At 36.2% G+C, this 25,079-nt stretch overlaps 3 protein-coding genes across 4 annotated transcripts; 2 read left to right on the top strand and 1 right to left on the bottom strand.

The window, feature by feature from the left end:
* The first annotated feature begins 797 nt into the window (after window positions 1-797).
* Window positions 798-7,284, top strand: LOC117620824 (pentatricopeptide repeat-containing protein At1g25360-like). Of its 2 annotated transcripts, XM_034351063.1 has the most exons (4): window positions 870-3,312; window positions 3,669-3,956; window positions 4,034-4,130; window positions 5,899-7,284. In XM_034351063.1, exon 1 carries the CDS (start codon window positions 967-969, stop codon window positions 3,244-3,246), a length of 2,280 nt encoding a protein of 759 aa, XP_034206954.1. In that variant the 5' UTR covers window positions 870-966; the 3' UTR covers window positions 3,247-3,312; window positions 3,669-3,956; window positions 4,034-4,130; window positions 5,899-7,284. The 2 variants fall into 2 exon arrangements, with proteins under 2 accessions (XP_034206955.1, XP_034206954.1); XM_034351064.1 differs by having other exon boundaries at window positions 798-3,312; window positions 3,669-4,130.
* Window positions 7,186-12,339, bottom strand: LOC117620826 (aspartate aminotransferase, mitochondrial-like). The gene is made up of 10 exons (XM_034351066.1): window positions 12,023-12,339; window positions 11,378-11,463; window positions 10,266-10,472; window positions 10,030-10,135; window positions 9,734-9,838; window positions 9,464-9,636; window positions 8,619-8,778; window positions 8,334-8,429; window positions 7,751-7,845; window positions 7,186-7,629 (listed from the first exon to the last, which is right to left on the bottom strand). Exons 1-10 carry the CDS (start codon window positions 12,188-12,190, stop codon window positions 7,557-7,559), a joined length of 1,269 nt encoding a protein of 422 aa, XP_034206957.1. The 5' UTR covers window positions 12,191-12,339; the 3' UTR covers window positions 7,186-7,556.
* Window positions 12,340-18,136: 5,797 nt separating this feature from the next.
* LOC117620825 (pentatricopeptide repeat-containing protein At1g25360-like) lies at window positions 18,137-20,847 on the top strand. The gene has a single exon (XM_034351065.1). The coding sequence runs from the start codon at window positions 18,252-18,254 to the stop codon at window positions 20,529-20,531; it is 2,280 nt and encodes a 759-aa protein (XP_034206956.1). The 5' UTR covers window positions 18,137-18,251; the 3' UTR covers window positions 20,532-20,847.
* The last annotated feature ends 4,232 nt before the right edge of the window (window positions 20,848-25,079 follow it).

Below are 25,079 nucleotides of genomic sequence, written 5' to 3'. Positions count from 1 at the left end.
ATGCCATCATCAAAGCCCTTCAAATTTTGCATCCCATTAGTGTAGCAATGTCTTAGTTGTACGTATCTGAGCCTACTTCGAATCTCATTGATTTGATTATACATATTAAACCAGGATCATTAAGTGAAGGTCGGATTTGGGAGATGGTTTAACCACATTGACCATGGTGACCTCATTGAGACTTGAATTGCTGACAATGACTTACCACCACTCAGATTAAGATTATATGTTTCATAAGATATTTTATTATAATGATCTAAATCGTTTATTTTTTAGTATTCTCTCAAATGTCATCTCTACAAAGAATCCCTTGAATTCAAAAATTATATAACTACTCAATTAAATAATTGTCTATTTTGTTGAAATGCCCAGTTTATTTAGTTTGTTAATCAAAATTAAATGTCTTAATGGTTTTGAAGTTGTCCACCCCAACACTTTGACTACTTTTCAAAGTGCATTTGGATGAAAGGAGATGGACTACAACAACCTCTTGAATTATTTTTAAGTTCTTATTTTTTCTCTAAACGACTACCTTTTTACTTTTGTTTTTGATACAAGTGATAACTGAGTAAGGAAGTTGAACCTAAGATCTTGAATGTATAGATAAATACTCTTAATCACTTTTGTAAAATCACACTATTTGTCCCCATCAAGCATGCCTTCAAAATCTTAAGGACCAACTTACGACAAAAAAGAAAAAAGACAAAAAATGTTTTCGGGGGCAAATAAAGGTAAATATATAGGAATTCCTTCCTACGTCCGAGAATCCTTTCTGTTTGTGTGCCCAAAAAGGCAAAAAAGGAGAATCCCATTTCAATTTTGCCCGCTTTCCCATCTTTTGCCCTCTGCCTCGCTTTCAATCTCTTCATCTTCTTTACAGTGGCTCACCGTTACGCAGCCCAACTGCAGCTATGCTGCCCTCAAAGCCCCGTCTCATACTCTATAGCTCGAACGACCCATGCCCACATGATAGCATCTGGGTTCAAGCCACGTGGTCATATTCTTAACCGCTTGATTGATGTCTACTGTAAATCTTCAAATTTTAGTTATGCCCACCAACTGTTCGATCAAATTCCAAAACCAGACATTGTTGCTAGAACCACCTTGATTACGGCGTACTCTGCCATTGGGAATCTAACTCTGGCTCGGAAGATATTCAATGAAACTCCATTGAGCATGCGAGACACTGTTTGTTACAATGCGATGATCACAGGCTATTCTCGTAACAATGATGGCTATGCCTCTATTAGACTATTTTGTGAGATGAGGCAAGGTGGTTTTAGGCCAGACGATTTCACATATACGACTGTACTAAGTGGTGCGGCACAGATAGTGGATGTTGAAAAGCAGTGCCAGCAACTACATTGTGCAGTAGTTAAGTCAGGAACAGGGTTTGCCACTTCGGTGTGGAATGCGCTGTTATCTGTTTATGTTAGATGTGCTTCTTCACCATTAGTATCATCATCATCATTGATGGGTGAAGCTAGGAATTTGTTTAATGAGATGCCTGAGAGAGATGAACTATCATGGACAACGATGATTACTGGGTACATAAGGAATGAAGACCTTCATGCAGCTCGGGAATTGCTAGATGGGATGGATGAAAGGATGGAAGTTGTATGGAATGCGATGATTTCGGGTTATGCTCACCACAATTCTTTTCAAGAAGCATTGCTATTGTTTAGGAAAATGCGGTTACTGGGGATTCATCAGGATGAATTTACATACACTAGTGTTATTAGTACTTGCGCTAATAATGGACTATTTCAGCTTGGGAAGCAGGTGCATGCTTACATACTTAGAACCGAAGCGAAGCCTACTGTGGATTTTTCATTATCTGTGAACAATACATTGCTTACACTATATTACAAATGTGGTAAACTTGATGAAGCACAGTATATTTTTAATAATATGCCTGTTAAAGATCTTGTTTCTTGGAATGCAATCCTTTCAGGGTATGTTAGTGCAGGGCGCATCCAGGAAGCAAAATCCTTTTTTAAGGAAATGCCAGAGAGGAGCATTCTGACATGGACTGTGATGATATCTGGTTTAGCTCAAAATGGATTAGGAGAAGAAGCGATGAAGCTATTCAACCAAATGCGATTAGAAGGTTTTGAACCGTGTGATTATGCATTTTCTGGAGCAATTACATCTTGTGCTGCGCTTGGAGCATTGGAGCATGGACGCCAGCTCCATGCTCAACTAATTAGCTTGGGGTTTGATTCAAGCCTTTCAGCTGCAAATGCACTCATCACAATGTATGCAAGATGCGGAGTTTTCGAGGATGCGAACTCTGTGTTTCTTACCATGCCTTATATTGATTCAGTGTCTTGGAATGCTACGATTGCAGCTCTGGCCCAACATGGACATGGTGTTCAAGCAATAGACCTTTTTGAAAAAATGTTGAAGGCAGATATACTACCAGATAGAATAACTTTCCTCATCATTCTATCAGCTTGTAGTCATGCTGGTTTAGTCAAGGAAGGGCGCCATTATTTTAGTTCAATGCGTGTCTCTTATGGTATTAGCCCTGATGAAGGCCATTATGCTCGCATGATTGATCTGTTGTGTCGATGTGGGGAGTTCACAGAAGCCAAGGGCTTGATTGAATCAATGCCTTTTGAGCCAGGTGCACCGATTTGGGAGGCTCTTCTTGCTGGTTGTCGGACTCATGGGAATATGGATTTAGGAATTCAAGCAGCAGAACGACTCTTTGAGTTGGTGCCACAACACGATGGAACTTACATACTTTTGTCGAACCTGTATGCCGCTATAGGCCGTTGGGATGATGTGGCTAAGGTGCGGCAACTAATGAGAGATCGAGGGGTTAAGAAAGAGCCTGGTTGTAGTTGGATTGACGTTGAAAACATGGTCCACGTCTTCTTAGTTGGTGATACTGTGCACCCTGAGGTCCAAGCCGTGTACAAATATCTTGAGCAACTAGGACTTGAAATGAGGAAGTTAGGATATCTCCCTGACACAAAGTTTGTGTTGCATGATATGGAGTCTGAGCATAAGGAGTATTCCTTGTCCACTCACAGTGAGAAGCTTGCAGTTGCATTTGGGCTCATGAAGCTTCCTCTCGGAGCCACAATCAGAGTTTTTAAGAATCTTAGGATTTGTGGGGATTGCCATACTGCAATTAAGTTTATGTCAAGAGTGGTTGGAAGAGACATAATTGTGAGGGATGCGAAGAGGTTTCATCATTTTAGGAATGGTGAATGCTCTTGTGGCAATTACTGGTAATCTGGCCCGAGCTTGATGGGAGGAGGTTTTATAAATACTTGGCGGGTTGATCCCCTCAACCACCAGGTGAAGCTTTGTGATTTCGGAAGTGAAAAAGTTCTGGTGTGTTTGTCTTCATGACATTTTACACTTGCATTCAATCATGTCATGACACTACGTTTTAGAACTGATAGGCAGAATGACCAGTTGCTTTTATGATGGATAATCTTTTCTTGTTGATAAACCGATTGTCAATCACCTGTCCATTTGGTGAAAATTAATGCATGGCTTCAACTCAAGATATTAGGACTTGTTTGAATTAATGTCTGTCTATACGTCAACCACCTTTCTTTTTAAAGGCTTCATGCTAATAGAGTTGCTATGTTCCTAAGAAAATCAGTTTCCTTGTATGATTTCATTTCAGTGATTTTCTTGCTAATCAGGTTCGAAAGAGAAGCGAAAATTTCAAACATATGTTCTCGTAGCTATCAGGCTCCTGAACTAATCTTTGGTGCAAAGAATATTCAACACCCATTAATATCTGGGCCGCTGGTTGTGTCCTTGCTGAGCTTCTTCTGGGACAGGTTATGGACTGCTTTGGGTTATTGTTGGCCTAAGTTAACCTGGGTTAAAGAATATTTACTTCTTAACTGATCAAAACAATTCAAAGTCTTCTACAGCCATTGTTTCCAGGAGAGGATGCAGTGGACCAACTTGTAGAGATTATCAAGGTCAAGCCTCACTATCGCTGCTGAACTAAGTGGATCATGTAATTGTGTGAGCATACAGTTTAGGTGTCTTCTTGCAGGTTCTTGGCAATGCAACTAGACAATAAATTTGATGCATGGAATCCAAATCATAAAGATTTTAGGTTCCTTCCTATTAAAGCTCGTCCCTGGCATAAGGTATGCATTTTGATTATAACCCTTCAAATAAGTTGGTTCCCAGGGCTGCTTATAGTTATAGAGGGCAGACTTTATATTCGCACATGGGCACATGTACACGCGCATACTTACATATGTGTCTTTGTTCTGTGTGCAAGGAAGGCGTCGTTTAGTACACAGGCTTGGCTTGGATTGACTTAGACTAAATTTAGTACCATGTTTGTTGCATTTAATTCTAGTCTTAGATGAGATTGCTAATACCGGGCCCACTAAAAACACCTCTTTAGGAGGGGACTACTAAGCCCATGTAGAAAGGGAGGATTAACTAGTACTATGTTCATCAATGTATAAGATGCATATATTATATTGTAATACTAATAACATATAATAATAATAATAATATTATTATTATTATTACATACACATATACTATAATGTACATATATACATGTATATACACATATACATGTATATACACATATACATGTATATACACATATACATGTATATATATAAACACATATACATATATAATATATATATATAAATACATATAGATATATACATGTATATTATTATTATAATATACCGATATACATATACATATTAATATTATAATAATAGCATACATGTATATATATATACATATATATATTATATTATATATTATAATACGTATAATAATATACCCATATACACATACATATTAATATTATAATAATAGCATTCATGTATATATATATACATATATATATTATATATTATAATACGTATATATATACATATACATATGTATACATATGTATATTAATATTATAATATACATATACACACGTATATACACATATACATTATATATTTATACTATATGTATATATATATTATAATATACATATAAACACGTATATAATATACATATATACACGTATATAATATACATATATATGTACAGTCCTGATTTCTTGGACAACAAGGGTCCAAGAGATTTGTGGTCACTCACCGTTAGATGTAAATTCAACGGTTCACTCACTCTTGCACTCCTTTTAAGAAACTTTTTTGAATCATTAGATTAATATCTAAAGGTGGGTGACCACAATCTCTTGGACTCCTGTCGTCCAGGAGATCGGGACTTTATACATGTATATACATGTATATTATTATTATAACATACCCATTTATATTATATATTATAATATACATACATATATATAAATATATTTATATGTATTATACCCATGTACAATCCTAATCTCTTAGACCACATGAGTTCAAGAGATTGTGGTCGCTCATCATTGGATATTAATCTAATGGTTCAAAAAAGTTTCTTAAAAAGAGTGCAAGAGTGAGTGAACCGTTGAATTTACATCCAACGGTTAGTGACCACAAATTTCTTGGACCCTTGTAGTCCAAGAGATCAAGACTGATATATATTATATATGTATGTATATACATATATATATATATATTATAAAATACATATATACATATATATAGATATTTTTGAAAGCATACACCAAACGCAGGATAAGTGTTATCCAATTTAGACCAAGCCAAGCCAAGACAGTCCTTAAGCATAGTCTATGCCAAGACAGTCCTGTGTAACAAACATGGGTGGTTTTTTCCTTTTCCTTTTATGTCCTGAACACTTACTCTTGTTCTTGTTCTTGTCCATGTCCATACCTGTAACAATAAAATTATTAACTATTAAAACACTTACTGGTATCTGTGGGATTATTTTCTTTTTGCCAGTATTCCTATAGTTTATCTGCAGTAATGCTTCTTAATTCAGGTTTGCACCGCAGTGAGTTGGACTTTTCTTCCCACGGAGCTCTTCTATTGTTTCGAGATAAAACCCAAGCAGTTATGCATTGTCATACAGATTTTAGATGAGTTGGCTCTATTTGGCAAGTTTCATTTTGGCACTGCTGTGCTGCTTGAGTTTGATACTTCCACTTCATGACATGCATAATATCCAAATTCTCACTGATCGCGCCATTACAGCTAGAAGCATGCACACATTCTTTCATTGCTTAACTTCGTGAGCCCAATGCTCTCCTTCCAGATGAACTTTTTTTTATCTGTTAATCATTCACATGACAAAACATCAAAGTACGTCAAGTGTTAAGTGTCCGTATTTGTTGCTTGTTCATGCCCCTAGATGCATTTTTCCTTGCTTCTTTTATGGGGACTACAGAGGTGCCTGTGATCAATCTTAGCGCCTTAAAGCTGACCAACACAGAACTCTACTGATTCAGATATGCTGAGCTTTTTGCCACTTAAACTTAAGTGCTTGTGGGTAATTACGTGATAGAGGACATGCCCTTTTACGTACGTGTATTGTTAAATAAATCTCGAGTTATATGAAATTTCTTCAAATTTACCTAGGTTTGGTATGGTTGCATAACCTGGAAAGAGTACAGTAGGGGCATCTAAGATGAAAATTTTCAGTTGTTTTTTCTTGGCAATCACATTCTACTAAAAGTTTCAATGTACTTATTCCCCCAACTCTGCCTCCAAAATTGATTTGCCGTTAAATGGAGCTTCACCGGAACTGATCAACAGGCTCATACAGGAGCATATGCGGCAGCAGACTGGTCTTGGATTCCCACACCCAGTTCGTACTTGAATGTAAAGTCATGAAACAAGGAATTATTTCTTGTACTAGTGGATGGATGTGAAGCACACGAGGGCCTCTTTGTGGTCTTATATAACACACTCAGCATTTTAGCCTAATCTGCTGCTCTCTGGCTTAACCTGGAAATGGTTAATCCTGTCTACCATGCCAGTTTAGCGGAAAATTACCGTCTTCCTGCATCTGTGCATCGTTTTGATTGCAAGGATTACGGGAAACCAAGTGCATAATGCATTCAAATCTAGTGTTCGTTGTGGTCCTGCCTCGAAGTATGTTTGACAGCGCAGAGCTAGAGCTTGAGCTTGAGCATCATGTAATACAATATTCTTGCCTAGTGTTTGGAGGTGGTATCTGTGCAATTGGTAGTAACACAGCTGCTTGGTGGAAATTAATTAACTTGTATTGGAGAAATGATTAGCCACCATTCATATATTAATTTGTCAATTTGCTGACAAAAGCATGCAAATAGCTTATAAATCTTTATTCCTTACGATATTTTGATGCAACAAAATGCTTCAGACCTAATTTATTGGTGAAGGCAAAATCCAGGAATCAGACTACAAATGATATCGATAAAATGTCGCTCTTTATTTTGTGCTTCTTGAATTAGAGGACTTAATATGTAACCCAGATAAAAACTCCCCTCAGGTACAATAAAAAAATGGGGGAAGGAACTGAGTAGAGCGCATCAATGGTGGTTGTAGTTTATTGCTCCCTCCTTATCTCTATCATAAGGAGATGAAGAAGATAAGAAAATCAGTATCTGCTAAAGTTCGTATATCCTGTCGAGGAGTAAGCGACCTATGACTGGATCTCTATGCTGATTTTGTGACTTCATGTATGGCATTTGCTAAATATCCAACATTACCGGTTGTAACACCCGCCATACTGTGCATATAAATACCATAGTGAGACATATCGAACTAGAGACTGCAGCACGCATATGATTGTGTGTGTGTGTGTGTGTGTGTGTGTGTGTGAGAGAGAGAGAGAGAGAGAGAGAGAGAACCTTATTCGACCATTGCGAGTCATATAGATATGAAATTCATTTGTCAAGCGATCAACCTGTTCAGGTGTCATTCCACTATAGCAAAACATACCAATCTGTTTGCAAGAATCAACAAGATTTTTAAATAACATAGACTAGAAAACAAGGTGGAGATCAAACGCCGCCAAGCAATACAAATTAACAGACTATGTAGCACAGACAAGGATCCCTAGGTAAAAAACACATGAACATTGACACAGGAAATACCCCAAAAGACTGTTATGTCCAGGGCCCTAAATTGTTTGTATTGTTTTGTTTAAACTTCTCGATCATTATCAAACAAAGAAAATACCAAGAATTTAGGGCTTGGACATAACAGTAAACAATATTTTTATAATATAGAAGTTGAACATTGCTATTACGAAATCATTTAGGTTCAAATAGTGGCAATTTCGCACACTTCCAAGTCCTTTTCTCCATTAAGAAAGAAAATCTTATTTTGAGGAATATAATTTTTCCTCGAGGAACCATTTATTATGTGGACATGTGTCCAAGCCTCCTGTCTGTGCTTCATAGATGATGGACTAGAAAGAATCTAACAAACCTGATTAGTTATGTGCTCCCATGATAAGGGTGACCCAAGTTTCTCAAGGTTCTCTCGTAGAGCAGTTCGCATTCCAATGATGCGATCTGCCATGCCCTGGAGAGAAGAATGACGAAGGACATAAACATCAGATGATCACAAAACAAAGATACTACTCCCAAAAATAATTAATATTAAACAACAGTCAGGCCTTTGTATTTATGGTAAAGAGAAAGGATATCTATCCAGCTTAAAATGAGATTTAAAAGATTAACTAAAGAAAAAAGCAAAGGAATGATGAATTACCTTAACTTCCTTGAGCCATAACTTCTTCAAGTCTGGATCACCAAGGATCGTTGAAACTAGAAGCGCTCCATGAACAGGTGGATTACTATACATGGGTCTGGCAAGCATCTGCAACTGGCTTTTTACAGCCACCGCCTGTTTTTCATCCTCACAAAGCACGCTGCAAACATAGAGAGCAACATCAGCATAAAAGATGTACCAAAAGACCCTCCGCTTTCTTAGTCTACTTTATAAGTGGAGTTGACATATAAACCCTATGTTACAAAATTTTCCTAAAGACCAGTAGAGAGTATGGTATGAGATAAGACTAGGCGCAACCATTTAAAGGAGGAAAAATAAAAAGTCATATTCACCATGAGTGCAGCTTACAGTACCTGAGAGATGCAGAATGCTCACCTATCATATATAACATATGTCCCCTTCATATGTAGATAACAATGTTAAAGGCATGAACAGGTGAAGGCTGAAGCCCAGACAAGAGTATTCAAACACTTATAAAGCATGCAGTACAGCGATTTTGATAAAACCAGTTTGGCATTGAGCAAAGTGATACATGAGAATAAATCATATAGTTTCATATTTCAATTGGTCATAACATAAAATGCGTATAATCATTTACGCATCAAATGTACAGGTTGTATACACTACTATAATGTCCTACGTTTATGTCATTTTTTACAGAATTGCCAATTGAACATGTAGTTAATGTTTAGCCAGGGTTATAGAGATGACAGATAGAACAAGAAGAAGCATGCAGTGGCTACTTTCATTAAGACTGAAATACTAAACAGAAGTATTAAAAGTGCCAAATTAAATTGAAACCGTATTTAACAACACACAATTACCTAAGACATCCTACTCTCTGGCCATAAAGTCCCATATTTTTGGCATATGATTGGGCAATTCCAAGTAGATGGCCATCCTCAAGAAAAATCCTGATGGCTTTCGCATCTCTCTCCGGGTCACCACTAGCAAAACCTTGATATGCCATGTCAAAGAAAGGAAAATGGCCCTTTTCCTGAACCAATCACAAAATCCAAATCAACCCAAGAGTAAAGAAAGGTATTAGGGGTAAAAGAAGAAAAAACATAAGGAAAATATTCTGCGAAATTTACCTTAATCTTTTTTGAGATCTCTTTCCATTGTTCCTCTGAGGGATCCACTCCAGTAGGATTGTGAGCACACGCATGAAGTAGAAAGAACGAGCCATTTGGAGCATTCTATACAAAACATTGATGCCCAGTTTGCAGGGGAAGGAACAGGGTGTCAGTGAAGAGAATGTAGAGGGCAAAGAGTAAAAACAAATTATATCTACAAGGAAAGCTTAATGTGGTAGATTAATTGTTTTAAAACAAGAACGTAGCTGAAATAATTAAAACAATCAAATTGAAAGTAAGAATGAGTCCTATACCTTTATGTCGTCAACCAGTCCTGCAAAGTCCAACCCCTTAGACTGTGGGTGATAGTAATGGAAAGTCTTTTGAGGGACATGAGCATCTCTCCAGATGTTATGATGGCTGTTGAAATTTTATTTTGGAAGACCATTTGCATCAGAAATTGTTCACATTGGCTGTTTAAATGTGGAGAGAGAGAGAGAGAGAGAGAGAGAGAGATTCTTAAGAATCAAAAGTTCTAAGCAATGCTCACTTGGCCCATGTAGGCACTGGTATATAGATTTGAGAATCTGGACAAAAACGCTTTTGAAAATCTGCAAAAAGACGGCATGCACCTGTCCCCGAGAGAGCTTGCACTGCTGCTATCCTTTTATCTTTAATGAGCTCAGAATTCTCCCCATAGGCCAGCTTCAATGTTTCTTCAACCATGTTCACACTTCCTCCCATAGGAAGATACTCCCTGGCAAGAACAAACCAATTGTAAATTATATACATTAGTGCTAGGAAAAAATTAAGAAACTAAGGGAACTTACATGATACAGTGGAAGGTTTGGTTTTTAGTTCTAATTGTAAAGATGCATATGCAATATTCCAGTCCTTAGTAGCCGGTTTGCACAAAGTTTTCGGCATTAACTTATCTAGCATGGGTTTTTTTTAAGTATATCTACTCATTCTTCCTTTATCTCTCGCAACTGAAAATGAATACATAAACCTTCACTGCTGCTAACATAATCCTAACATCCTACAAACTCAATCCAATTCCAATTATAAAGTATCAAACTCAACATTAGGAAACTCAAATTGCAGAGTCACGGTTACAATCAACAGATAAAGATTACCCTTCACCACGACCTGGCTATCAAGACAATAAGTCCCAGCGTGGAGAGTACAATATGGTTCTAAAGTTGCCAATTGCTAGCCCAATTTCCACTATATCAAATACCCAAAACTATAAAAGCCCCACCACTCCCCAAAAATAAATAATCTACTCGAACGATCAAGACAGAATAAAGTTAAGAATCTATATCCAAATGCAAATAGCGAAAAAGAAAAATATTCTCAAGCGTACGAGCAGTATCATGACTCCAGAGTAGGTGTGACAAAAGAACTAAGGATATGTTTGTGGCCGTAGTGGGCATTGGGCAATATAAAAGCTAACTTAAAGGGACCACTGCAAAAGTAGCAAGTTGTAAAACACTATTAGCATTCTTCAAAACAAAAACAAAAAAAGAAAAAAAAAAAGCCACATGTCACAGCTCCCATTACAAAAATGCAAAATCTAAAATGAGATGATGCATATAAGGAAAGCAATCAATCAATTAATAACAAAAGTGGTTCTAAACTTCAGAAAATATACCCACTTACATGTTCAAGTTTCCCGCAATTCTCCGCTCTGCTTCTCTGACGCATTCGAGAACAACTGGCTTGCCCTTATCATCTCGGTACGCACCCTTTAATCCATAAATTCGAAAATAAATATGTATTTAAAAAAAATAAAAATCAAGCACATATTCATAACTGTTTAGCTATTGTTAAAGTACTGCAAAAAATGCGTCAGAATAAAAATTACTACAAAAACATTCAATTAGAACATTTTTGTCCTTTGGAAGCCAACAAAAGCTCGCCAACGAAGCACCAAATATTTAAAAAAAAAAAACAGAAATAAGACATTTTAAAATTTAAAAAAAAGAAAAAGAAAAATATTCTCAGCTTTTCCTTTTCCCCTTGATTTGGTTGCTGTTTGGCTTCCGAGAAAGTTACTGTTTTATTCATTTCCAGGTCCGGTTTCATACCAAAAAATTACTCAATTTCCAGGACAAGAAGAGAGAAGAAAAACATAATTAAAATAAAACTGAACACTTCCACTCTATACTGTGTAGCTAACTCGTCGGGTGGATGAAGAAGGAAAATAAAACAGAAATGATGATCCAAAAGAATACACTATTTTCAAAAGCTTAAAGCTCATGATTCAGAAGGTAATGTTAGATCAAAGGCAGAGCAGATACTCACAACTCCAACATTGATTTTGTCGGGACTTGGATCGGCGAGGAAGGCCTCTGTGACGCCGAGAATCGGATCCTTTGGAGCTGGCTCCACGCTCCGCCACCATGACATGGATCGGGCTCCGAAGAAGGATACGGAGCTCCGGTGCTGAAAAAGTTTTCTGCAAAGCGCCATTGGAATTCGGTAGACCAAGCAACAAGGAAGCTATTTGGTTTCTAAATCTAAAATGGCAAGATTGAGAGAGAAGGAAGCCAAGTGTATTTATATATATAGTGATTATGATTTGGGTTTTTCGTTGTTTTGTTGGTTGCAACGACCTTGAAGTGCGTGACGCTTTTTCTAGAATATTATTAATAATTAATAAATTACGCTTTATAGGTGCTGACGCTTGTTTTTGGCATCTCCTCCTTTCTTTGTAAATTGTATTGTCACTCTCTCTCTCTCTCTCTCTCTCTTTTTTACTACAATTATTTGATTAATTTGTGGATTATATCTGTTTTCTATTTTGTCTGCTTCTGTTGTTAATAGTCATTAGTGAGCACACGTCACTTCGCAACCCACTCATTAATAAGTTTCCTTTTTTTTACTTTGTTTTTATTTAAATTTGTGAACTTCTTTTTATTAAAATGAGCAATAGTATACTAAACTTAAACACATTACACGAATACTAGAATTTAAATCCAAAATTTTTCATGGATGAGTAATTACTCCAAACCACTAAACTAGTGGATCATTTGTAAAAGGTCCCAAAAGAACACTGACACACTTGGAGAAATTTTTTTATTTTTATATCAACAATTTTTTAAGTGGAAAACTAATGAAATCGGTTTTGTGAAATCAATTTGAAACATTAAGAGTTGTTAGTATAATTTCTGAAATCTCAAGGGATTTTATAAATAACTCAACTAAGAAATATTGATAGAGTCGCATTCAATTAAAGTGACCCAACTAATAAATATTTTTTGTATCACTTGAAATCAAATTTAACCAAAATTTGAATTAGCTTTGGTGGATATGCCCTTTTATATGTTCTTTTAGACCTTTTGGGGTCTCCATAATACCCAGAAAAAGGAAAGAAAAAAAAAATCAATTTAAAACTCTGAGGGTGTTAGTGAAATCTCATAAATTTGTAAATAAATCTCAGGAAGTGTTAGTGTTAACTCTTTTTAGTTTGGACATTTGAATACTTTTTTTTATTTTTTATTTTTATAATGAGATTGAATTATTTAGAGGAAGAGGGAACCTATATTTGACTAAAATTATTTGATGTCTCTTGGCTAGTTAAGAAATGGTTTGCCACATTCAAAATACCAACAGCAACAAAAAAGTTAATTTTTTTTTATACAAGTGATATTGAAAAATTACGGGTGGAGGGAATTGAACATGCATGCATAAAATGGTAAAACATTCGAAATACAAAAAATAAAAGTCCTTTATTTTTATTTTTTATGCAAGCGATGTTTGGATTGGGGGCGGGGAATTAAACCTTGGAGCTCGAGTATAGGAGTAAATGTTTTTAACCACTTAAGTTAGAAGTCCCTTGCCCAAAAATTATTCCCTTAGTTAATCAAAATACTAAGAATTGAAAGTATTGATTAAATGAGGATAATATAGTATACTTTTTCATATTAAAAAAATTAACATAAAAAATAAAAGCAAAACAAGGTCATTTTTTTATGGAACACAAATAGACTTTTTTTATCTTTCTTATTTTTAAAAATGAAAAAACAAAAATATTAACGAATACCAAGAAATGATTTATCATATAATTAGTAAGTTTGGAGTTTATTTTTTTATACCCCAATATAACTCGAAGGGTAAGCACAAATAAAGTTTACTAAGGCAAATCTAGGCCACGCCACAATATTCCAAGGTACGCACGAATGAAGTCCACAAAAGAAAGTCTACTATGCTTGGAGAGACATCTTAAGGATAGTACTAAGGGTGTACATTGGTTCGAAACCCATACAACTTAGCTAATCTGCATCCAACCCAATATAGATTGGATTGTTGATTCAAATCCAATGGAATTAGATTGGATGGTCGGTTTTGATAATGAAAAAAATATAATAATGAAATATGAAACATTTTTTGTTAGATTTAATATAATCAAATATATTAGTAGATGTAAATGTAAAATATAAATGAAAAGTTAGAGAAAATCGTTTTGATTCTATAATATATTAAAGCATAACTCCAGCAAATGACTTAAAATGTTCATAACTTTTTTAATTACAAATACCTACATGAGCAAAATAAACATAAAACTAACTAGATTAGATTGGATTATCACAAGCAAATCCACCATCCAATTATATCAGTTTTAGAAATTAGGGATCCAATCCAATCCTTTAAATCATGAAAACCAATTAAAATTGAATTGAATTGAATCGGCCGATTTGTGAAGTTTAATTTGGATTAGATCTTGTACCACCTAGTTAGTACATCCCAAGTTGTAGACAAAACTAATTAGGTTAGCTAGTCTTTGAGCCAAATGATTATGTCCTCTATAAAGAGAAGCCTCTCAAATTTTGCCCACGTTTGGTAGACTAGACAACACCATATGTATAAGTTTATTCAAATCTAGCTAGGGCAGGGGTTGTAAAAGTCCGGTGCCCCGAGGGGCATAATAGTAGTGCGGCTTGTCGTTTACCTTTTAATTATGGTGTTATTTTCGCTGTCTGTCGCTGTCTTGTCTCGAATTATATTTTGCTATTGTTGATTTCTGTATTATTTTAATTTCTTCAATACTGCATTCTTCTGGATAATTTCAAATCTCTGCTGTTTAATGGGGCAGAGGTTTGAGCTTCATAATTTAATAGAACATTCTTGCTTAGTGTTTGAAGTTGGTATTTATGGGGTTGGCAGTAACATAAAATTACTGCTTGGTGTAAATTTTAATAGTAATGCCATCATCAAAGCCCTTCAAATTTTGGAACCCATTAATGTAACAACCCGATCCTTAATTAATTTTTAATTATTAATTTATTCTAGGATAAGACAATTATACCCCCAGAATATTTTATTAGAGGAAAAATTGACCTTTTGACCGGGAAGGAATTTGGAATTTTCAGTTGTACCGTTGCGTAGAGCACGTCGAGATAAGTCCGTAGACACATAGTGGGCTCAAATCAGAGTTGTAAAGAAGGAGTTACGAAGTTCAGATTTTTTTAAACCCAGATTCTGCTGTTACGCAATTTTTTTTTTTTGGGGGGGGCGACCAGCCATTTTCAAACTTCGATTTCTCCTCCGTCTAGTCACCAAATCGAGTGCCACAACTTGCAATTTCTTCTGCTCTCTCTCCTCTTTCCATAAATATCCATATTCAGCCTTGATTCCAAGTGAATCCACCAGAAAATCGAGCCAAAGTTGAGCCAAAAATGAGCCCGAACTGCTGTGCGAAAATCAGCTGCTTTTCTTGGTCTTTTTCGGCCGTTTCCGGACACCATCTCCGGCCAATGCGGTATGGTTTCTCATCTACTTCTCGAGCTCTAGTTGATGGTTGGGTAGGATTTGATCAATTTCTAGCCTAGATAACTTGATGTGTAAATTGGTTTTTGGCCGGTTTTCCAAGTGAATTTTTGACCACTTACCGTCCGAATTGGACGTTTCCGCAGTTGAATAATGTGTTCCACACGTCGAGTAGTAGCTATAGCTGGAAGGGTGGCCCTTGGTTTTGAGATTTTTCGGCCGCCGGTATCGCTTAGGGACACCCACGTTCTGCTGGCGCGTGCGATGGAGCGTGGACCAGGCTTTGGACCAATTTAGGGTTTCAGAATGATCTCCTGGTCCTCAAGAGCGTGTAGGTACTTTCGGATTTCAATTCAGACAACGTTTGGACCCCGAACGGTTCTTGCCCACTGTGCGATTTCCAGGTTTGATACCTTTGAACCGTTGGATCATAGTCAATTTCGTATATGTTGATCTAGGTAATTTCAGGATCGTATAAGATTCGATGGATCGTAAAACGGAGTCCCGGATACTCTGGAAATGCCAACCATAGGGCTAGGTTTACATTAATTATCCGATCGTGCGATCGTGGGTATGACCAATACGAGTATTGAAAAGAACTACGTGTGGCTTGATCCCTTAGTAAGGGTACGTAGGTAGCTTAATGTGTGCAGCCACGAGTTGGAGTGTTTGAGATTTCTAATGTACAATTGATGTCTGGAAGTTGAGATGAGTTTTATTAACGTGGTGATTTATTTCAGTTTGTTGAGGCCTGAGGCCAGAATGATATGATGCTTGATTGCTTTAATATAATCTAATGCATGCTGGCAGTTGGGTTATATATAAACATATATGCTTGTTTTATAGGTGGAATTTTTGGGAAATGTTCAATTTACAGGGGAGACTCTGCCGAATTTTCGGCGGAAGTCGTACTTACATTTCATAGAATTTTGGTTAGAAGGGCATTTTGGTCAATTGTGTCCGGCAACCACTAGGTGTCAGACACGCACAGGGTTCGGCTCGGATTCTAAAGTGAAATTTGGGTCGGGTCCTGTCAATTAATGTATCAATGTCTTAGTTGTACGTATTTGAGCCTACTTCGAATCTCATTGATTTGATTATATATTAAACCAGGGTCATTAAGTGAAGGTCGGATTTGGGAGAAAGTTTAACCACATTGACCATGGTGACCTCATTAAGATTTGCATTGCTGACAATGACTTACTATCACTAAGATTATATGTATCATAAGATATTATATTTATATGATATCTTGATTGAACATAGGTAGAGTATTATAATGATCTAAACCGTTTATTTTTTAGATATTCTCTTAAATATCGTCTCTATAAAGAATCACTTCAATTCAAAAATCATATAATTATTTAATTAAATAATTGTTATTTTAGTGTTTTCTTGAAATACCCGATTTATTTATTTTGTTAATCAAAACTAAATGTCTTAATGGTTGTGAAGTTGTCCACCCCAACAGTTTGACTACTTTTCAAAGTGCATTTGGATGGAAGGAGTTGGCTTCAATTGTTTTTAAGCTCTTATTTTTTCTCTAAACTACTTCTCCCTTTTCACTTTTGTTTTTGATACAAGTGATATTGGGGTGGAAAAATTAAACTTAGGATCTTGAGTGCATAGGTAAATACTCTTAATCACGTTCGTAACATATCAAGCATGCCTTCAAAATCTTAAGGACCAACTTACGACAAAAAAGAAAAAAGACATAAAAAATGTTTTGGGGGCAAATAAAGGTAAATATATAGGAATTCCTTCCTGCGTCTGAGAATCCATTCTGTTTGTGTGCCCAAAAAAAAAAAAAAGGCTTATTATCACAAAACGTCCCTAAAGTTTATGAAACTATCAGATTGCATCCTTAATGTTTTTTTTGTGTCATTTGTGGTCCTCAAGGTTAGTATGCATGATCACAAATGGTCCCTGCCGTTAGGTTCCATCAAAAACTCCGTTAGTTTGCTGACGTGACATATATATATATATATATATCACAAAACATCCCTGAGGTTCATGCATCTATCACAAATGGTCCTTACGAAATTTTTTAATTTTTTAAATTTAAAATTCATAAAATTTTTGTTTTCTTTTTAAAATTTTATGAATTTAAATTATTTTAAAAAATATATTATATTTTAAATACATGTGACACTATATTATTGTAGATGTGGGCTCCATATATATGCCACATCAACAAACTAATGGAGTTTTTAAAAAATAATTTAAAATTTATAAAATTTAAAAATAAAAAAACTAAGGTTTTAGTGTCCATAAATGGTCCTCAAGATTAAAAATTAAAATCCTTCTATAAATTGTTTTTTCATTTATAAATAATTTTAAAAAGAAAACCAAAATTTTATGAATTTTAAATTAAAAAATAAAAAAATTTGTGGGGACCATTTGTGACAGGTGTGTGAACTTCAGGGATGTTTTGTGATATATATGTATGTCACGTCAGCAAACTAACGGAGTTTTTGACGGAACCTAACGTCAGGGACCATTTGTGATTGCACATACTAACCTTGAGGACTATAAGTAACACAAAAAAACGTTAAGGATGCAATATGATAATTTCATAAATCTTAGGAACGTTTTGTAATAAAAAAAAGGAGAATCCCATTTCAATATTGCCCGCTTTCCCATCTTTTGCCCTCTGCCTCGCTTCATCTTCTTTACAGTGGCTCACCGTTACTTAGCCCAACTGCAGCTGTGCTGCCCTCAAGGCCCCGTCTCATACTCTATAGCTCGAACGACCCATGCCCACATGATAGTTTCTGGGTTCAAGCCACGTGACCATATTCTTAACCGCTTGATTGATGTCTACTGTAAATCTTCAAATTTTAGTTACGCCCACCAACTGTTCGATCAAATTCCCAAACCAGACATTGTTGCTAGAACCACCTTGATTACGGCGTACTCTGCCATTGGGAATCTAACGCTGGCTCGGAAGATATTCAATGAAACTCCATTGAGCATGCGAGACACTGTTTGTTACAATGCGATGATCACAGGCTATTCTCGTAACAATGATGGCTATGCCTCTATTAGACTATTTTGTGAGATGAGGCAAGGTGGTTTTAGGCCTAACGATTTCACATATACGACTGTACTAAGTGGTGTGGCACAGATAGTGGATGTTGAAAAGCAGTGCCAGCAACTACATTGTGCAGTAATTAAGTCAGGAACAGGGTTTGCCACTTCGGTGTGGAATGCGCTGTTATCTGTTTATGTTAGATGTGCTTCTTCACCATTAGTATCATCATCATCATTGATGGGTGAAGCTAGGAATTTGTTTAATGAGATGCCTGAGAGAGATGAACTATCATGGACAACGATGATTACTGGATACATAAGGAATGAAGACCTTCATGCAGCTCGGGAATTGCTAGATGGGATGGATGAAAGGATAGAAGTTGTATGGAATGCGATGATTTCGGGTTATGCTCACCACAATTCTTTTCAAGAAGCATTGCTTTTGTTTAGGAAAATGCGGTTGCTGGGGATTCATCAGGATGAATTTACATACACTAGTGTTATTAGTACTTGCGCTAATAATGGACTATTTCAGCTTGGGAAGCAGGTGCATGCTTACATACTTAGAACCGAAGCGAAGCCTACTGTGGATTTTTCATTATCTGTGAACAATACATTGCTTACACTATATTACAAATGTGGTAAACTTGATGAAGCACAGTATATTTTTAATAATATGCCTGTTAAAGATCTTGTTTCTTGGAATGCAATCCTTTCAGGGTATGTTAGTGCAGGGCGCATCCAGGAAGCAAAATCCTTTTTTAAGGAAATGCCAGAGAGGAGCATTCTGACATGGACTGTGATGATATCTGGTTTAGCTCAAAATGGATTAGGAGAAGAAGCGATGAAGCTATTCAACCAAATGAGATCAGAAGGTTTTGAGCCATGTGATTATGCATTTTCTGGAGCAATTACATCTTGTGCTGCGCTCGGAGCATTGGAGCATGGACGCCAGCTCCATGCTCAACTAATTAGCTTGGGGTTTGATTCAAGCCTTTCAGCTGCAAATGCACTCATCACAATGTATGCAAGATGCGGAGTTTTCGAGGATGCGAACTCTGTGTTTCTTACCATGCCTTATATTGATTCAGTGTCTTGGAATGCTATGATTGCAGCTCTGTCACAACATGGACATGGTGTTCAAGCAATAGACCTTTTTGGAAAAATGTTGAAGGCAGATATACTACCAGATAGAATAACTTTCCTCATCATTCTATCAGCTTGTAGTCATGCTGGTTTAGTCAAGGAAGGGCGCCATTATTTTAGTTCAATGCGTGTCTCTTATGGTATTAGCCCTGATGAAGGCCATTATGCTCGCATGATTGATCTGTTGTGTCGATGTGGGGAGTTCACAGAAGCCCAGGGCTTGATTGAATCGATGCCTTTTGAGCCAGGTGGACCAATTTGGGAGGCTCTTCTTGCTGGTTGTCGGACTCATGGGAATATGGATTTAGGAATTCAAGCAGCAGAACGACTCTTTGAGTTGGTGCCACAACATGATGGAACTTACATACTTTTGTCAAACCTGTATGCCGCTATAGGCCGTTGGGATGATGTGGCTAAGGTGCGGAAACTAATGAGAGATCGAGGGGTTAAGAAAGAGCCTGGTTGTAGTTGGATTGACGTTGAAAACATGGTCCACGTCTTCTTAGTTGGTGATACTGAGCACCCTGAGGTCCAAGCCGTGTACAAATATCTTGAGCAACTAGGACTTGAAATGAGGAAGTTAGGATATCTCCCTGACACAAAGTTTGTGTTGCATGATATGGAGTCTGAGCATAAGGAGTATTCCTTGTCTACTCACAGTGAGAAGCTTGCAGTTGCATTTGGGCTCATGAAGCTTCCTCTCGGAGCCTCAATCAGAGTTTTTAAGAATCTTAGGATTTGTGGGGATTGCCATACTGCAATTAAGTTTATGTCAAGAGTGGTTGGAAGAGACATAATTGTGAGGGATGCAAAGAGGTTTCATCATTTTAGGAATGGTGAATGCTCTTGTGGCAATTACTGGTAATCTGGCCCGAGCTTGATGGGAGGAGGTTTTATAAATACTTGGCAGGTTGATCCCCTCAACCACCAGGTGAAGCTTTGTGATTTCGGAAGTGAAAAAGTTCTGGTGTGTTTGTCTTCATGACATGATTGAATGCAAGTGTAAATCATGACATTTTATACTTGCATTCAATCATGTCATGACACTACGTTTTAGAACTTAGATGCAGAATGACCAGCTGCTTTTATGATGGATAATCTTTTCTTGTTGATAAACCAATAGTCAATCACCTGTCCATTTGTTGATAAACCAATAGTCAATCACCTGTCCATTTGTTGGTATGTTCCTAAGAAAATCAGTTTCCTTGTATGATTTATTTTCAATGATTTTTTTGCTAATCAGGGTCGAGAGAGAAGCAAAAATTTCAAACATATGTTCTCGTGGCTATCAGGCTCCCGAACTAATCTTTGGTGCAATGAATATTCAACACCCATTGGTGTCTGGGCAGCTGGTTGTGTCCTTGCTGAGCTTCTTCTGGCCCAGGTTATCGACTGCTTTGGCTTATTGTTGGCCTAAGTTAACTTGGGTTAAAGAATATTTACTTTTTAACTGATCAAAACAATCCAAAGTCTTCTACAGCCATTGTTTCCAGGCGAGGATGCAGTGGACCAACTTGTTTTTCATAACTTTTTTAATTACAAATACCTACATGAGCAAAATAAACATGAAACTAACTAGATTAGATTGGATTCTCACAAGCAAATCCACCATCCAATTATGTCAATTTTAGAAATTAGGGATCCAATCCAATCCATTAAATCATCAAAACCAATTAAAATTGAATTGAATTGAATCAGTCAATTTGTGAAGATTAGATTGGATTAGATCTTTGTACACCCTAGTTAGTACATCCCAAGTTGTAGACAAACTAATTAGGTTAGTTGTCTTTGAGCCAAATAATTATGCTCTATAAAGAGAAGCCTCTCAAATTTTGCCCACGTTTGGTAGACTAGACCACACCATATGCTCGATGCAGCATTATATCAATATTCAAATCACAACAAATATTATGGATGGGAGAAAACAAGTGACTCACTAACCTCAAGCCACTCCAATGTGTCACATGCGGTTTAGTTAAGGGCCACACACATTTCGGCTTCCATTTTAACTCATCAATTCAACACTTTTGTAACCATCGGTACTTAAGGGTCGTTTAATAACCATTTTATTTCTCATTTTTAGTTTTCATTTTTTTTGTTAGAGTATAAATTCATTAGAAGATGTTCTCATGCGAGACGGTGAATTTGAATTTCGTATGGATGTTTAAAACTCATGAGCCTCTACCTAACCATGTAAATCTAACAAGACAACATTACTAACTAATTACAGGTTTGAAGAAGAACAACTAAACTCATGTTGTCCAGTACGGAGATATGAGTCATAGGCAGGATTTCCTCTTTACTTACATGGGTGGAGATCCTGCAGCTCATGGCTATACTTCTACCAAAGATGCCTCTTCTTCACCATCAATCTCAGGGGTTGTTAGTCAATGTGACGCGACCCTCCTTTATTTGCAGCACAAGGTATGCTGTTATAAATTATCCTATAATATGCTTGCATCACATATATATATAGATATATATACATATATATATATAGATATATGTGTGTGTGTACTGGTTAGTGGTTTAGATTTACAATCTGAAAATACCTGTAGGATATCTATATATGCCTGGAGAATGTTAAACAAGCTAATTCGAATTTTTTGCAATAAATAATGATCAACCTTTGAAGCAGGATTGATATGAGTTATCAATCATGAGATGTGCAAAGCTTAAAATAAACGAACACGCAGAGAATTATTTTACGTGGTAAAACCCCACCTCTGGGGAAAATCCCCGGGACTCCTCAGTCCAACTCAAATCCACTATAGAACGATGATTACAAGAAGTACTCACACACTTATCCTAGACTCATTCTAGATAATGTTTACCGACTTCTTCGGAACTCAACTTCTGTCACGGGATGATCTTCGACACTCCTTATGTTGAACGCAATGCTGGTCACGATTGCTTCAAGCTCGCCGGAGGAAAACCGCCACCACGGTCTTGGTGCCCTCAACCGTATGAGTCACCGACATGCATATGAATGCAATATGAATGATTAAAGTGTTTGATAAATCACCAAGTAAACATTAAACACTTGATGATTTATATCAAATAAATGCACATCAGCTTTTTCCTTAGAATTCTATATGCTCCACACAAAATATGAAAAGCACACACAACCAAGGAGAAGCATCCTCCTTTTATTCAAGGTTTTTCTATGCCTAGTCAGATGGCATCCCACAAGTGCCGAACCCACTTCAATTAAGACTCCTAAACCTGATGCAATATGAACACTCACTAAACCTATTCAACTATGACTATTTGATGGCATTCAAAGTGGGCACAGAATGAACAACGTACTTATGCAAGGATTGTTATACAAGATAACAATCTTTATCAAAGAGACCAATTAGGTATCAATATAATATTTTAACATAAATCAAAATAGAGTTTAACTATGGAAAGTAATCTCAAGATAAAAAATCTAATCCTAATAAAAATAGGATTAACATGAAAATACTTGATTGAAAATAACTCCAACTAGGAATCCTATAATGAATGCATGATTATGTCATGATTTACCTGAACTCAGTTTCTCATATCGATCCCGTCATACTTCAAAGATCCAGAATGAATGTGTTGCGCCAAAGCTTCCAGTAAAACAAGTTCACACACTAATTCCCAACCTATGCTAGAGTCTAGGAAATGACAATACAATTTTCATACTAACAATCTCCCCCTTTGGCATTTCCTAGACAAAACACCTATTACAACTCAACCGAAATTGCATGGGATTCAACAAATGAAATCCTACTCTAAACTCAAGGCTCTGAATCCCTGCACATTATGAAACAACAAAACCAGTGAAGCATGTGGGAGAAGAAATGTAATTCAAGGCAAAATTACAACACTACTCCCCCTTAATTATACAACACAATCTCTCCCCCTTAATTATACAACACAATCTCTCCCCCTTTTTATTATAATTTCACAATAATCTCTCCCCCTTTTTGTCAGGAAATCCAAAGAGCAAGGAAAGAGTACAAGGGAGCATATATAAAGGCAAAAATAAGAGGAAAAAAAAAAAATCAGTTGTGCCACAAGTCTGCAACTGGCAGGATTGATAATGATGCTGCAATCCTCAGGTTCAATTTATCATGTATCCGTCTTAGTAACATGAAGGAAAGCCTAACTGCACAATTAAACAAGAAGCATAAAACTACACTATGTTTGAAAACAAAAACAAATTCATTTTTTTTTTTTTTGGGTTAAAATTTTAAAATAAAAGATAAAGCCACTGAATAAGAAAAAAAAAACTGAAATATATATATATATATATATATATATACATAAGCCACACTTAGAAAAGAGACGAAACCACAAAGACATCAATCAAAACATCAATTACTATGCTTAATAAGAACCCAAGACTCCTCCTTCATTCATGCCAAAAAAAAACTTGAGTACATGCCAACACCATGCATAAGGATAGACAAGCAAAGCCAATACCAATATCTATCTAGAAGCATTTGGAAGCAAAGCCTTTCAAGATTGAAGGCACATCAAATCACAAAGGTTTAATCAAATACTAGGATTATAAAAAGGAAATCAAAAGTATTTGTAAGAGATAAAGTCCATCAAAAGAGCAAATATTAAATCTCAATCTCATGTTATGTGACCAAACTTATTTAATAACAAAGAAAAAATCCAATCAAGAGCAAGCCAAGAACATAGAATAAACACATACAAAATGCATACAGAGGTCACCACTTTTTTTTTTTAATTATTTAATTATTATTATTATTAATGCTAACTTTATTAAGCTTTCTACAAGACTCATGTAACGGGTGTTAAATCAATGTGCTCAAGTCAGATGACTTTAAGACAATGGGTGTTAAAGCACCCCTAGGATGTACTAACCCGAGTCATGTAGGCTACAAAGAAGAACAAAGTGTATAAGATCAAAGCTTTTTGACTCGAGCCTCGACGTTGGTTAGACAAGAGGCCCGGTTACTTGGCAAGGATCAAGCACTTATTTTACTTTTCTTTTAATTAAAGAGATGTTACAAAATTGTGAGCTCAGTAGCAAAAAGTATAATGCAAATCTAGTATCAAGACAAGGGCAAGATGAGAATTCATTCAAAATTATTAAACAAGATTAGAGTGCATGTGCTAAAGAGAGACATGAGATTTAATAAAAAAAGCATTTAATTGACTTTATAAAAAACAAAAACAGTTGATAGCCATTCACAAAAACCCAATATTAAACTGCCCAAAGTGATCCAACGCCAAAAATCCAATCTAAGATCAGCAAAAACTTCCAGACGTCAGTAGGATTGATATTGCTTATCAATCCCTGCATCTGCTGAACAAAATACTTAGAATTTAATCCAAATTCAAAAACAGAGAAGATAATAGCTGGAGTCTTTTGGCATGCATACAAACAATTATTCAAAAGAACAAA

The sequence above is a fragment of the Prunus dulcis genome, chromosome 3, assembly GCF_902201215.1.
Source record: "Prunus dulcis chromosome 3, ALMONDv2, whole genome shotgun sequence".
Lineage (NCBI taxonomy): Eukaryota > Viridiplantae > Streptophyta > Magnoliopsida > Rosales > Rosaceae > Prunus > Prunus dulcis.
This window is presented reverse-complemented; position numbering and strand designations above follow the sequence as displayed.